At 59.0% G+C, this 13,574-nt stretch overlaps 1 protein-coding gene across 2 annotated transcripts in view; it reads left to right on the forward strand.

Annotated features, from left to right (window-relative positions):
• Positions 1 to 13,574, forward strand: part of TRAPPC9 (trafficking protein particle complex subunit 9) — a 579,880-nt gene that overhangs the window by 468,770 nt on the left and 97,536 nt on the right. For both annotated transcript variants that reach the window (XM_062187950.1, XM_062187949.1), the window contains one exon: positions 1,478 to 1,569. In XM_062187950.1, the coding sequence (XP_062043934.1) occupies positions 1,478 to 1,569 (92 nt within the window). The remainder of the gene's footprint in view (positions 1 to 1,477; positions 1,570 to 13,574) is intronic.

Here is a 13,574-nt window from a genome sequence, read left to right on the forward strand (position 1 = left end):
ACCAGCTGCTGTTGGTTGGTCTGTTCCTCTGTTGCTGGACACTGGGGTTTCTTCCACCCTTTGGCTGCAGTGGACAGCGCTGCTGTGACCATTGGTCTACAAGCGTTGTGCTCAGTTCTTTGGGATCTCTCCTCGGGGAGGGGCTTGCTGGAGAGTGGCATTTACTGTCTACAAGGCTAGCTTCCCCCCACCCCCTCCCCACAATCTGTGAGCTCCTTAGGCCTGGGGTCCCAGCCTTGGCTCAGTGTCTGTAAAGGAACAGGAGAGCTTCCTGGAGGGAGGGAAGCCTGAACGGAGAATTAAGGGATGACCGAAGTCAGGAAGAGCAGGGAGCAGGGGCAGGGCGGCCTCCCCATGCCGGAGGCACAGGACCTAGTCCAGAGCTGAGCAAGACTCAGGCGGGCAGGGCTTCCCAGGCTTCTCCGCTCCTCACCCTGCACTCCTGTGGCCAGCCCAGCTCTCCTGGGCGGCCTCTTGGCCATGCAGCTTCCTGTGGATGCAGGATTGGCCTGTTGGGGCCTCCGAGCCAACTCCCAGCTGAGCCAGCCCCTTTGGCCTCCATTCCCTCCAGGTCCTGTGCCCTCTCCTTCCAACTCCTGCATGGTTCGCCCTCTACCTGCAGGACCCAGCCCCCCAAAGACACCCCCACTGTGGTGCTACCATCTTCCCACGTGAACCCCTCAACTTCAGGGGTCAAGCTGGTTGTCTCTCAGCCTGTAACCCCCAGGCCGGTCTGGCTTCAGCCATGCCCCATGCTCCTGTTGAGTGGACTTAGCCCCCCAGAGGCAGAGCAAGCTGGCTCCCTGACCCCCCTTCCCTGTCACTGGACTGTCAGACACTGGATGCTTCCTGTCTGACTGCAGCTCAAACACAGTGGCAAGAGGGGGCGAGGTTCCCAGAGGCCCTGGCTGGTTGATAGCAGTGCCTGGGGGACTTGCGTTTTCTGCATTTCTAAACCTAATTTCTTCATCCACTGATACTCGCTGGGAGGCTTTATGACTTCCTCGATTATGAGCTTGCCTAAGTGAGCCATTCGTAATAATATACATAATTACATCAGGACGTGTAATGCAGCAAAAATGAAACCAGCATGGGACCAAGACGTGTCGGGAAACACGCTGAACCATGGTTTGCGTGTTTTGTTAAGGAGCGGTAACCTTGCACTTCTCCCTCTTCCCTCCCACAGGAACAGTCACTGGGCTCCAGTGACCCCAGGAGACTTCCCTTCCTTCTCCGGCAGTAGCTTTAATGCCACCAGTTGGGGCAGAGTTGGGGGACATTGGGGAATGGGGGACACTTGTTTGTGTGCCCCTGACTTCCATACACTCAGCGTGTTGTCCCAGGGTGGGCTGGGCCATCTCTTGAGAGGAGGGGACACACATGCTTTGGGGGTGGAGAGGTAGGGGTCTCTGCCTCGAAACTTCTCTCCCTGCCCGCGGGGCTCAGCAGGAGCCGAGTTTTCCTTAACCTGGTCCCACCCCTCCCTGAAGCGCGGCGGCGAGGCCAGCGTGGAGGGCGTGCTGAGCCAGCTGGTCCTGGAGCAGCTGCAGCTGGCGCCTCTGCAGTGGGGTGAGTACCTCCGCGTGACGCCAGGGCTCTCGGTACGCAGGGAAGTACAGTGGGCGCCCCAGGCGTGGGCAGGTGCTGGAGGTAACCATGAAAACCTGGGGGGCAGCAGGCCCTCTGCAGGTGGGTGTCTGCGCCTGCAGTCCGGGGTGTTGGGGGGGTTCCTTTCCCCAAGCCAGCAAAGGGTGGCTGTGGATCTAGAGCTGGTGGTCCGGCGCCTCTGCTGTGCGTCCTGCCAGAGCGCCTTACTTGGAGTGGATCTGGGTGGTGGAGGAGAGCAAGGGTGTGGCCACTTCCATGCTTTACCTCCGCTGGCCTTGGCAGCTCACACCAACGACCATGGGAGTGCATGTTTTGGAAACACCGTAACTCCATTTGATGTTTTACCCTCAAGCGATGGCCATGGTTTAACACCTAGCACTGTTTGCACATGCCCGTCTGTCACCCTGTGAACTTTGACCCCACCTGTGCCTTTCTGAGTGGCCTCTGCCGTGCCCCTCTGAGAAACAAGTGAGTGTTTTTGCTGAAGGGAGAGTCTTTGCTACTGGAAAATGACTTCCGTTTCGGGTCAGCAGCGAGCAGTCCCGTGCTGAGGCCCTGTGTCTTCTTTCCATGGAGGTGCTGGCAAGGAGCGTCTCCTCTTGATCCAGCCATGCGCTGGATTCCACAGCCCCTGTAGCCTGCTGGAGGCATGCGGGCTTGATCCCAGGGCTTCGGGATAGAAACAGGCGCTTCTCGGACACCTGGACTCTCCTGGCTGCCGTGCTGGGCTGGGGCCCTGAAAACCAGCCCTGTTCAATCCATAGGCGGAGAGAGTCCTTGGGGGAGGTAAGCTAGACTTCTGTGAGATGGGTCACAGGCAGGACAGGGCCTGTGCCAAGGAGCAGAGGGGTCCTGCTGGGAGGTGGGCAGCAGGTGAGGGGTAGGCATGGCCCAGCCCCAAGCCACATCCTGTGTTATGGCACTGGAGCCTGGGCTAGGGGTGACCCAGGAGTGCTCAGGAGCAGGCACCCGGGGGAAAGTTCGGGTAGGAGGCCCAGGGGTGCGGGGGGAGGCCTTGCATTCTCACGCGCTGGGGGTCGAATGTGCTATCTCTCGGGGACGCCTTGCCCTGGGTGAGGACTGGCTGGGTGCTGTTCCAGGCATACTGTGAGGAAGAGGAGGGTGCTGACACCTGAGGGGCACGGGGCAGAGTTGGAGGAAGTGGCAGCTGAGCCTCTCCCACCCCAGGCGCTGTGCAGGCTGGCCCCACACCAGTCCGGGCCGGAAGCAGCCTGGGCATTGGGGCGTTGCGGATGAAGGCAGGGTCCAGTACTTCATAATGAAGGCCTCCTCTGCTCCTTTGTCCCCTCCCCTAGCGGTCCTAAGAATACCCTTTAAGAAGTTGTGAAGCTGGGGGAGCTCTGGACAGAGCCAGGAGTCAGGCTGGCCAGGCACGCCTGGAAGCTGAGGAGACACCCGGGGAGTGGGGCCTACTGTGGGCTCTGAGTGGGAGGTGGGATCGGGTGGGAGCGGAGGGCCCTGTCTGGGCCACATTCTCTGAGAACAGGGGTCTTTTCAGTTGTCTCAGATTTCAGTTCTGGGTTTGCCATGTATTGGGTGGGGGTCGGGGGGAGTCGTCGGGTCCCCGAGCCTCCAGCTTTCATCACGAGATGTCATGGTGTCAGCCTGCCGAGCACGCAGGCTGCTCTGCGGACTAGTCATGGGGAGATGGCATTGGTGACTGTGTCTGGTGGGCCGCAGAGCACGGACTTGGTGTAATCACTCATGCTGGAGAAACCGCTGTCTTCATGCAGATATTCCTGTCATCCCTGGAAGATCAGCTCAGATCCAAGAGCCACGCAGCCAAGCCTGGGAGGGGCCTGGGAATCGTCTCACTGACCCTCCACAGCCCTCAGCTCTGCCCCAGAGCCTGGGCAGCAGCTGGACAGCTCGCTGCCATGTGCAGGAAGCCGGGTCACCTTCAGAGGGAAACAGGGAGGTGCCTGCCAGGGGTCCTGGGGAGGAGGAGCAGTGTGGAAGGGGTGTGGCCAGGAAGGCAAATGGCCCAGCGCCCACGTCTGGGGCTCATGCTGATCGCAGGTGCATCGGGGTTGGCCCGGGCGTTGACTTCTTGTGCTGTCTCTGTCCTTGGGCAGCTTGAGAGGGCTGTTGTGGGGTCCTGTTGGCATGTCAGAGGACGGTGAGCAGTGTGGAGGGCAGCTCGTTTTGTCTGCGTTGTTGGCAGTTCAGCCTGGGACTTGAGACACAGCGTGTTGGAACTCTAAGGACGGTTCTGAGGTGTGACTGGGCTTCCTTGTGCTGTAGCCTGGACCGGCTCCTCTGCCCCCACCCCACATTCCCCTGCTTGTTTGAAGGACACAGAACACCTGCCTGGCCTAGTGGCTGGGTGGGTGGCGCTAAGTAGAGGCGGGTGAGATGATCTGTGAATAGTTGTCCATTACAAACCGCAAGGGGACTGACAGCGTGATCTGTTCTCGTTCTAAATGGGTGCTTGAAAGGGTTCACAGAGAGATCAATGTATTCCCATGCCTTCTGCCTGTGAACTCTTTGAAGCCCCCTGTAATACCAGGTTTGGAGCAGCAAGCCCACCTGGCTCTAAAGTGGGTTGCGTTCCCCGAAAGGGCTGCTAAAAGTGAAGCCGAGTACATCGTGCCCCGTGTCAGCTGGGGCCGGCACTGTGGCACAGACACATGTCAGAGCACTGGTTCAAGTTCTGGCTTCGGATCCAGCTCTCTGCTAATGCACCTGGGAGAGCAGCAGAAGGTGGCTGAAGTACTTGGGCCCCTGCACCCATGGGGGAGACCTGAGTGGAGTTCCAGGCTCCTGACTTGAGCCAGTGAACCAGTTGATGGAACATCTCTCTCTCTCTCTTTCTCTCTTTCTCTGTCTCTGGCACTCTGCCTTTATAAATCTTAAAAATAATAATAATAATAAAGTCTCCAGTGAAGGAGGCGTCTAGCTGTGCCATGCCCTGGAGGGAGCCAGTGCAGGGCCTCTGACGCCAGAGACGCTGGGAGGGATCTCAGGAGGGGTCCGTGTCTCTCCTGCTGCGTGCACCGTTTCCGTACAGCATTCTTGCTGTGGGCAGTTGGCATGTGGGTCAGCTGCCTGGGCACACTTCCTGTGCTCAGCAGTACAGTGGCAAACAATGCAGGAGTTGCCACTTGCGCCCTGGAGAGAGCACACAGCTTTTCAAACGTAAGACAGGGACCCAGAAGATGTTGCTGATAAGGAGACATGAGCCAGGCCCACAGGAGACCCTCTGCCAGCCTCTGGGTCTGTGCCGTGGTCTGCAGCCGCGGCCCCAGCCAAGGCCCCATTCCTGTCCTTAGGGCACAGCAGTGGCTCCGGACAGAGCCTGCACAGTATCGTCCTGACGGGCATGTCCTGATTTATGTAGCCATTATCATGTTTGTCTGTTTCCAGTGAACACACAGATTTATGTGTTTCTCTGGCCAGATCAGTTTTCCAGCCACAGACTCCTAGGCCGCAGCTGTGACACGTGGACGGCTCTCGAGATGCTTATTGTCAAACGAGGGTGCTACTGCTGGTCACGTAGGGATGTTGTGGGAACTTGGACTTCTGGGGTGGCGTTCTCACTCTTCACAGGGCAGAGGCAGAGAGGGGGACCTCACCTGGAGTCAGGTCCTCACCTGGGTCCCACCACCTCCTTGAGACATTTTAAACCACAGATCTTGCCATGGGCTCCAGAGTCACTGCCCCTGCGTTCCCCAGGCCCCATGGTGTCTGCCTGCCCCCAGGCTGGTCTGACTATGAGGAGACACAATGAGTGCCCCCAGGGGACTGGGCTGAGAGGTGGGTCCCTTTCTTAACAGGACTTTCCCTGGGAGCATCTTGGTGGGCCCTGTGCTTGGAAGGCGAGCAAGCACCCTCGCCACCTGACCTACAGCGCCGGCCCTGCAGTGCCGAGGAGGAAGCCACACACAGACCCTAGAGGGTGGCTGAGGCTCCAAAGCCCTGCAGACGGGGCTGGGCCTTGGCTTCGCCCTGGTTGGCGGCGCTGGCCCAGTTCCGGGAGCTCCAGTCTGGTCTCGGGGCAGAGTGGCAGCAGCAACCTCCCAGGGCTGTGGGGAGATTCCAAAAGTTCAGGAAGTGCAGCTGCTCACAGACTCAGTGTTCTGAGGCCCAGGCTTTCTTCTGACGCGCTCTCTCTTCCTCTGTCGCCTCAGGGAGCTCACAGACTGGTAGCAGGGACAGGAGGCTGTGGGGGGACTGTTGGGGGTGGGAGCAGCCTGGCTCCCCAGGCCGGGGCACCTTGCAGGCTGCAGACAGCGTCTGGGGGTGGAGGAGGGCCGGGCTCAGCATGCTGCTGGGGGGCTGTCCAGCTGGTCTTGGGGGATCAGCGGTCAGGCAGAGTTCGCCAACTGTGGGCCAGCCATTCCAGCCATCGCAGCGTGATGGTGCCAGGCAGGAGGTGAGTTCCGTCCGCCTCGCCCTGGGCTTGCTTCCCAGCCCCGTGGTGGAGTGTGACATCGTAGGGCCTCCACAGGTAGCCTCAAGACCATCCCCTCCCCATCCCCTGTGCGCTAGATTGATCTCCCTCTCAGGCCAGCCGGCTCAGACCCAAGCTGGGGCTCCCGAGGGCTGATTGCTCATTTCCTGTGCTCCCAGCCTCCATGTCGTGGGCTCCCCTAACTGTGCTGCCTGTGTCCCCGCAGAGAGTGAGCCGAGGCTGCAGATCACAGCATGTGGGTGCCTGTGCAGTGCTGCTTCTGGGCATCCCCACATTCACTCTTAGAGCAGCCTTAGAGCAGCCTCCCACAGTCCATTCAAGAAGAAAACGGATGCTCCTTTAGAGTGACCATGTTGCGAAACCTGTCACCTGCAGGAAGTGGAGTGAGGACCTGCACCTCTGCAGGGTTAGCGTCTCTCTGGGACGGGGCAACACAACACTGCACGGCCAGGGGGAGACAGCCGGTTTCCTACAAGGATCCTCCTCAGGGCAGACAGCAAGAGACACAATGAAAAATCAGCCTTTCCTACCCCCCATTTTTGTGCATTTCCCGGTCTTTTTGCTGCTCTCCACTTGTAACTATTCAGAGAGGTGATTGTAGTATGTGTGTGCACACCTGTGTGCTTTTTATGCTGAACAGAAACATCAATGTTTCGTGTGTAGTAAGCATGTTTTACACATGTCGCTCAAGGCTAAAGGAGGCTTGGTCAGATGGGCACAAGGTAACCACAATCTGGTCCTGTTGGCGGCGGTCTGTTGGCGGATGTCAGTCTAAGCAGTGGTGTGTGCATGGGGCACAGCGTGTGGCCTCAGCATGGTCTAGATGCTCGGGTGCCCCCAGCCTCTGCTGGGTCTCGGGTGGGCCAGTGGGCCTGTTCTCTGAGCCTCCGTTTGCTCCTCTGTAGAATGAAGATGCTGAGGGCCGCAGAGCCTCAGTAGGGTTTGAAGAAGCTCTTAGATCGCAGTGGAGAGCTGTCCCTTGTGCTCACAGAAGTCATGCTGTGGGCACTGGAGGTGGACCGGGGTCCGTGAGGACCACTGGAATCACCCTGCCTGTCTTGATGTGGAGAGGAGGAAGCTGAGGTTCGGGGATGCGAGCTTGGGGCTGAGTGTTGCGGCTGTAGAGGGTCCAGTGGGCCTCTGACGACCCTCAGTCTGCATGTCAGCTGTGGCTTCTGAGACGTCGCTTGTCTCAGGCCATGAGTGGTCCTGGAAGCAGCTCCAGGTAGGCCCAGGAGGCGGGCGGGGCAAGACCTCTCTGTGCCTGTCACAGAGCCCAGTGTGCTCCCTCACAGTCTGCTGTGAGGCGCGTCTTCCTGGTGTTTCCATAGATACCTGGCCATGGTGACTAATGGGGCTAAGCTCTGCCACACTGATTGGAATGTCCCACTGCTCTGCCAGCCACCACCACCTCCTTCAACTGCTAGCACTCTTCTCTTTATAGCTCTTTATGTCTTCTTAGACGCCTCAGTGATTGGTCTGTGCTGTCTCTCTGGGACGTCCAGTGAATACAGATGAGGTGTGAGCTGCATGGTGGAGTGGATATTTTCAGTACACAGCCTCCAAGTGATCAGCAAGCGGGGCCCCTGGGGGCACGCATCTGACTGCGGTGGAGGTGGGGATGAGGCCAGCAGCAGGGACGGAGTGGTCGCCTGGTCGCTTGTGTGAGGGGTGCTCCCCTGCCTTGTCCCAGAGGGGACGTGGCTCCCTCCCTCACACGGGGGGAGCCTGGCGCGGAGCCCAGACTGTTCACGTGCACTTGTTCTGACCAAATTGCTCTTCCGCTTTCACCAACTGGGAAACAGAGAGGTGAGGCCTGACCTCGCACTGCACGGCGTTTGCTGGCTCTCCAATTGGCTGATTCGTCCATCATTCAGTAACTACCCATTGGCCAGCTGTGAGCCAGGCACCGTTTGTGGTGTGGGGGACCCCAGAATAAGTGACCCTCACTCCCTGCCATGGCGAGAGGCACATACTGTTGAGCGCTCCATAGACTGCACCCATGCTGGTGCACACAGCCCTGGAGAGCTGGCCAGTGTCCTGGGCACAGCCAGAGCGGGGAAGGAGCCAGTGCTGTGCTTGGGGACACAGCACAGATCCTGCGGGCATGGACAGAACTCAGCGGCTGGGAGAGGCCATGGAGCCCACCACGCCTCCTTTCTCGGCGGCACCTTCTGCACCCAGCCAGCTCCACTCAGAGGTCTGCTTCTGGAGAGCCAGGCAGCTGGAAGGCTGTGCAGGCTCTGAGGCTGACGGCCTACCTCTTGGGGCTGCCAAGAGCTCTACTGGGAGACGTCTCCTGTCAGATGGCACGCATAGCTGTCTTGGGAGAAGGGTGGTGTATTTCTAACCTGAGGTCCCTGCGGAGTGGCCACCACAGCTCACCAGGTGCAGCTGCATCTCAGACTGCCCGGGCGAGGTGGCAAGGAAACCAGCACCTCCATGTGGCCTCCCTGGCAGCAGCCTGCCCACGGAGTCCCCCTCCTTGCCGGGTAACCTAGCAGTGGCCCTGGAATGTGGCTTCCCCAGCGTCACCCGTATCTCCCCACATCTGCTCCCAGGCCCAGCGGCCACTCAGCGCAGTCAGCACTTCTGAGGCCATCGATGAGGCCAGCTTTCTGGGGGCAGCTGGGCCAGGTGGTTTCCGTGAGGCCCGGAGGCTGCTCTGCTGGGGCCGAGGACCACTTCCTCAGAGTGCAGCCGTGGCTGGTAGCGTCTGGCCTGAGGCCCTGCTGGCCGGGCAGTAGGAGACTCAGGGACATCTTCCTGTGACTCTGGTGTCTCTGGGCACAGATCGAGAGAGGACTCTTCTTTTGTTCTTCTTTCCAGGAGTAATGATTTTATTTATTTATGAAAACAATAAAAAGTGAAGACAAAAAATAAAAATCCCTATGCAGGAAAAAGCCCCAGCCCCTAGCGCCTGTGCTTGGAGGTCACCGCCTGCTGTTCCTGCTGCCCCTCTGTCTCTGTGCCCTGCTGCAGCTTTGAGAGGCACCTGGCCCCTTCCCCTCGCTTCCACACACGTCCCCTCATGGCTGTGCCTCTTCTCCCCTCTAGCCCCTGTGCTGCCACGGACACCCTCGTCTAAGATAACCCCTGGGGGACTACTTGCCCTGATCATCTTCCCCTTGAGAGCTGAGTGATGTGTGTGTCACCCTTTGGATTCTGCGCAGTCCCTCGGGAACAGGCATCGTCTGCAAGGAGCTGTCCCACGGGGTGTCCCCACCACCAGGCCTGCTGCTTTGCCTGTGGTGCTCACTGTAGCTCAGGGCCATCTTCCAACTGTGTTGTGTTGGCTTCCTGCCCAAGGTGCTTCTGGGGCCCTGGGAGGCTGCAGGGGCCCTGCAGGGGCCCCCTGTGGCGGGGCTCAGAGAGCTCTCCCTGGCTGCCAGTGCCCTGCTGCCAGCCTCGTACCTGCTCCTCCTTTCTCACCCACTGCATCTTCCTAGGGCGCTGTCTCCAGACTCCATCACCTGCTGTCCTTTGTCCCTGTGGCCTTGGACAGCCTGTTCGCACGGGCCATTGCACCAGCTGCCCCTGTAATCCCATCCAGCTCTCTAGTTCTGGATGTCCCAGACCCCTCTCAGTTGAGCTCTGGTGCTGCTGTGCCCTCCCACAGCCCTTGCGCTGTGGGTTTCCCCTGAGGTTTCCCTTGGTGCCTGCCCATGTCCCCTGCAACCAGGTGGTGCCCGGGGAGGGGGCGCTGACTACATGACAACATCAGTGAAGAAGGCCGTCCTCCCACGTGTGCATGGCCAGATTTGAGCCACGGCATCGCGGTTACTTGTCCACATGACCTCACTGGTTCCATGTTGACGTGCCCACGTGCACTCAGGCGATCCCTTCTTGTTTGTCGTCAGTGGTTTCATTTCCCCATCGGTAATCCTGGGCTTGTGGCTTGTGGCAGGCTTGGGGGGTTCCTAGGGCTCAGTCTCGAGCAGGGTCAGGGGTGTGGTGTGAGCGAGCTTCCTGAGGACCTGTGTGCTTGTGGCTGGCGTGGCTCTGGGGAAGTTGTACCGATCCACTCACCTGCCAGCCACATCAGTGACATAGTGTGGGTCCCTCTGAGTTCCCTACAAGGCACCAGGTGTGGGTGCCTTCCTGAGCCTGGCGCAGCCCCTGCCTCTGTCTTACTCCAGTGCTAGCAAAGAACGTGGGGCGATGCTGGCTGGGCTGAGCTCTGTTCCAGGGCCAAGGGTCTGATTGGGAACAAGTGTTTCTGAGCCAGGGCCCTGAGGGTACTCAAGTACAGAGGGCAGGAGCAGGGCCCAGAACAAAGCAAGTGCAGGGTGCTGCCCCAGCCCCCAGCCCCCTCCAGCTGAGATAACGGAGCTCCCCCAAGCTCTGCCATCCTCCTGTGGGAAGCTGTCACCACTGCCACCAAGGGTGTACCGTCTCCTCCCTTACCACTCGGAGGCCTCTCGCCTGCTCCCTCGTCTGTCCTCCAAGACTGAGCTCTGTGGGAGCAGTGACAGTGCTGGCAGCTTGCAGGTGGTCTGCAGGGCTTCCTGGGTCCATCTGGAGGGGCCTGGTCCTCGAGCAGCTGCCCACAGGCCTTGGACACAGCAGGGCCTGATCCACGCCTGTGGCCCAGCACAGTGACAGGGAATGGAAGGACTGGGTGGCCATGGGGTGAGGGAGCAGCTGGGGAAGGGGAGTCCCGTGCAGCCCATGGCTCTGGAAGATAGCTGCTGGCTCCGTGGTGAGTGTTCACGTATGACTCCTGGCCTCTTGTGAAGGAGAGAGGCAAGCATCCCCTGTCAAAGAGGAACATGAGCTTCAGAGAGGTGATGGACCCACTCAGGGCTCCCAGCAAATCAGCTAACGCAAGACACCAGCCTCCGAGCATGGTGCAGACTTCTTGTTCCTTCTACAGTCACCCCTTCACTCACCTAACTAGCTTCCCATCTACCCACTCATCCATTCTCCCACCTACCCAGGTATAGACATATCCATCCTCCCTCCTCAATCCATCTGTCTGTCCAGCTGTCTGTCCATCCATCCGCACCCTATCCCCTTCAACCTTCTCACCCGTCCACCCACCTGTCCGTTCACCCGGCCATCGAGCAAGTGCTACTGAGCACATTCTGTGTGGTAGTCAGTCTGGACCTGGGGGCTGCCTCTGGGGTGCCTCACCTCTTGTTAACCCCTTGCCGCTGCTGGCTTCTTCAAGAGGCTTCTCCGTGGGTGGGACTGCAGCAGGGGCCAATTCTGTGGGCGGTGGGGACCTTCCCAGCACACTTTGTTCCGACAGTCCTCCCTTGTGGCCTGTGGTGAGCCAGTGTGTCCCCAGTACCTTCTGGCTCCCTGGGCCGGGCAGATCATCCAACAAGAGACGAGGGATGCAGTGTGAACACTTATCCAACACACCTGCCTGCCACGTGTTGAGTAAGAGGGCAGGCGTGAGTGGAGTTTTCAGGTTTTCAGGAAAGGCAAAGGAAAGGAGTCTGGAGTCTGCAGAGAGCAGCAGGTGCCAGGGTACAGCCCTGACAAGCCAAGAGCTTGTATGAGTAGGCTGAAATCAGCTCTTGGTGTAGCCACCGCAGTGGGAGCAGGCACCCAGGTTACAGCGAGACAGCCACAAGGCCAGGAGACACCTCTGCTCTCAGATGTGAGCCAGTGATCCACAGCAGCCCCCTGGGATGGAGCCTCCGGCCTCAGCCTCCATGGGGCCCAGGCCACACAGGTGTGTGTTTGGCTTCTTTATTTTGCAAAATGAAAACGTGCAGGAATGTGCTTCAGAATTTAAGACGTGCAAAGGACGTCCCAGTTCTGTCTACGTACAGCTGTCCCTGCTTTGCTCCGGTTTCCAGGCGTGGTCTGCTGCTTCTCGGCCCCAGCGGCAGCCGTGGTCAGCCACCCTGTCCTTTGGGCTCTGCGTCCTGGGCGGCAGCCTTCCCAGCCCTGCAGGCCCGCAGCCTGCATCCGAGCCACTGCGTCCAGCCCGTCCCCATCCTGCCTCTCTGCCTCTTCTGGTGGGTGCTTAAGTTGCTTCTCCTCTTTTGCTGTTACAAACACTGTTGCAATAAATAGCCTTGTAAATATTCCTCTCCAGAGTGAGTCACACGATGGGATGTTTATTGCGAACTGAGCAATCTCTTAAGAAATCTCTCCGGTTTTTGTGTTATACTTAGAAAGACTTCCCCGTTTGGATGGTTCTTTTTCACTTTAATCCAAATTAATTTGTTTATTTGAATGGCCGCAATGGCCAGTCTGAAGTCAGGATCCTGGTATGCCATCCTGGTCTCCCACATGGGTGGCAGGGGCCCAAGCACTTGGGCCATCCTCTGCTGCTTTCCCAGGTATATCAGTAGGGAGCTGGATTGGAAGCAGAGCAGGTGAGACTTGAACCAGCACTCATATGGGATGCCAGTGTCACAGGCAGTGGCTTAACCTACTACACCACAGTGCCAGCCCCCCTGGATTATTCTTCAAAAATGCTCACGTGTTCTGTATTCTCGCCCCACCTGGGTGTGTGCAGGTCCTCTCCGTGGAACCAGTGTCCTATCTCCACCCCTCCTGTCCCTTTGTAGGACATGCCCCATGGACACTGCTGGCCACTCCCCAGTGAGCACCAGTGCCTGGGCTGGGCTACCCTCCTTATGCCTCCTGCCCTCCATGAGCTCCGAGACCCACGTAGGGCAGATCCCACACTGCGAGGATGGAGCTTTACTGTGCAAGTGTCCCTCACCCTTCCTGTGCCCCTGGAACCCCCTCCTCCTGGGCCACAGCCCCATCCTACCACTGAGTCATGTGAGAGGCGCTGTTGTCTGCCTGTGTCGCAGGCTTGTGCCTGGGCCTGTATGGCTCCTTCCCCTGCCCCATCTCACGCTCCTGCCTGGTCAGCTGTGGCTCTCCTCAAATCCACCTGTCCCTGCTCCCCGCTCCGCCCCCACAGTGGGCCTGGCCCTTCCTGATTCTTCCGTGATTGTGTCCTGTGCTCTCTCTGAACTCAGAACACGGAGAAGGTAGAACATGCGTGCTTACTGAATGACTGGGAGAGAGGAAGCCTGCAGTGAAACTTGCTGAAGAAAGGAACGAAGGAGGGAAGGCGGGAGAGGGAAGTGGCCCGATTCACGAAGGCCAGGCTTGCTGGGGTCACGGCCTCTGAACCCACCAGACCAGAGTCCCTGGGCCAGAATCCCCTGGCAGGGAGAGGGTCCCTGCTCATCTGTGAGGGGCAGCCCTTGCCCCGGGTCCCCATCCAACCTGTGGACGGCCTGAAGTGCGGTGACAACTTCTCTTGCTGGGCTCCCTGAGTTTATCCTCTGCTGCCGTCTAATCACAGTGAAATCAAGTGAATTGAGACTGCCGGCTTGAATGGATGCTAATTAGCACAGATACAAATCAAGCCCAGGTCTCAGAGGGCTTCTTCATTCCGAAGTTTCGGGCGCTTCCGGGCAGAGCCCACAGATGTGTTTCTACGGTGCTCATGCTGCTACCCTTGAACTCGTGATGTTTGTGGTCCGCACCCTCGAATGCCCGTATCCTCATGGTTGCCATAACCCCAAGTCTGCAAAGGGCAAGGGAC

Source organism: Lepus europaeus, chromosome 4, assembly GCF_033115175.1.
Source record: "Lepus europaeus isolate LE1 chromosome 4, mLepTim1.pri, whole genome shotgun sequence".
Lineage (NCBI taxonomy): Eukaryota > Metazoa > Chordata > Mammalia > Lagomorpha > Leporidae > Lepus > Lepus europaeus.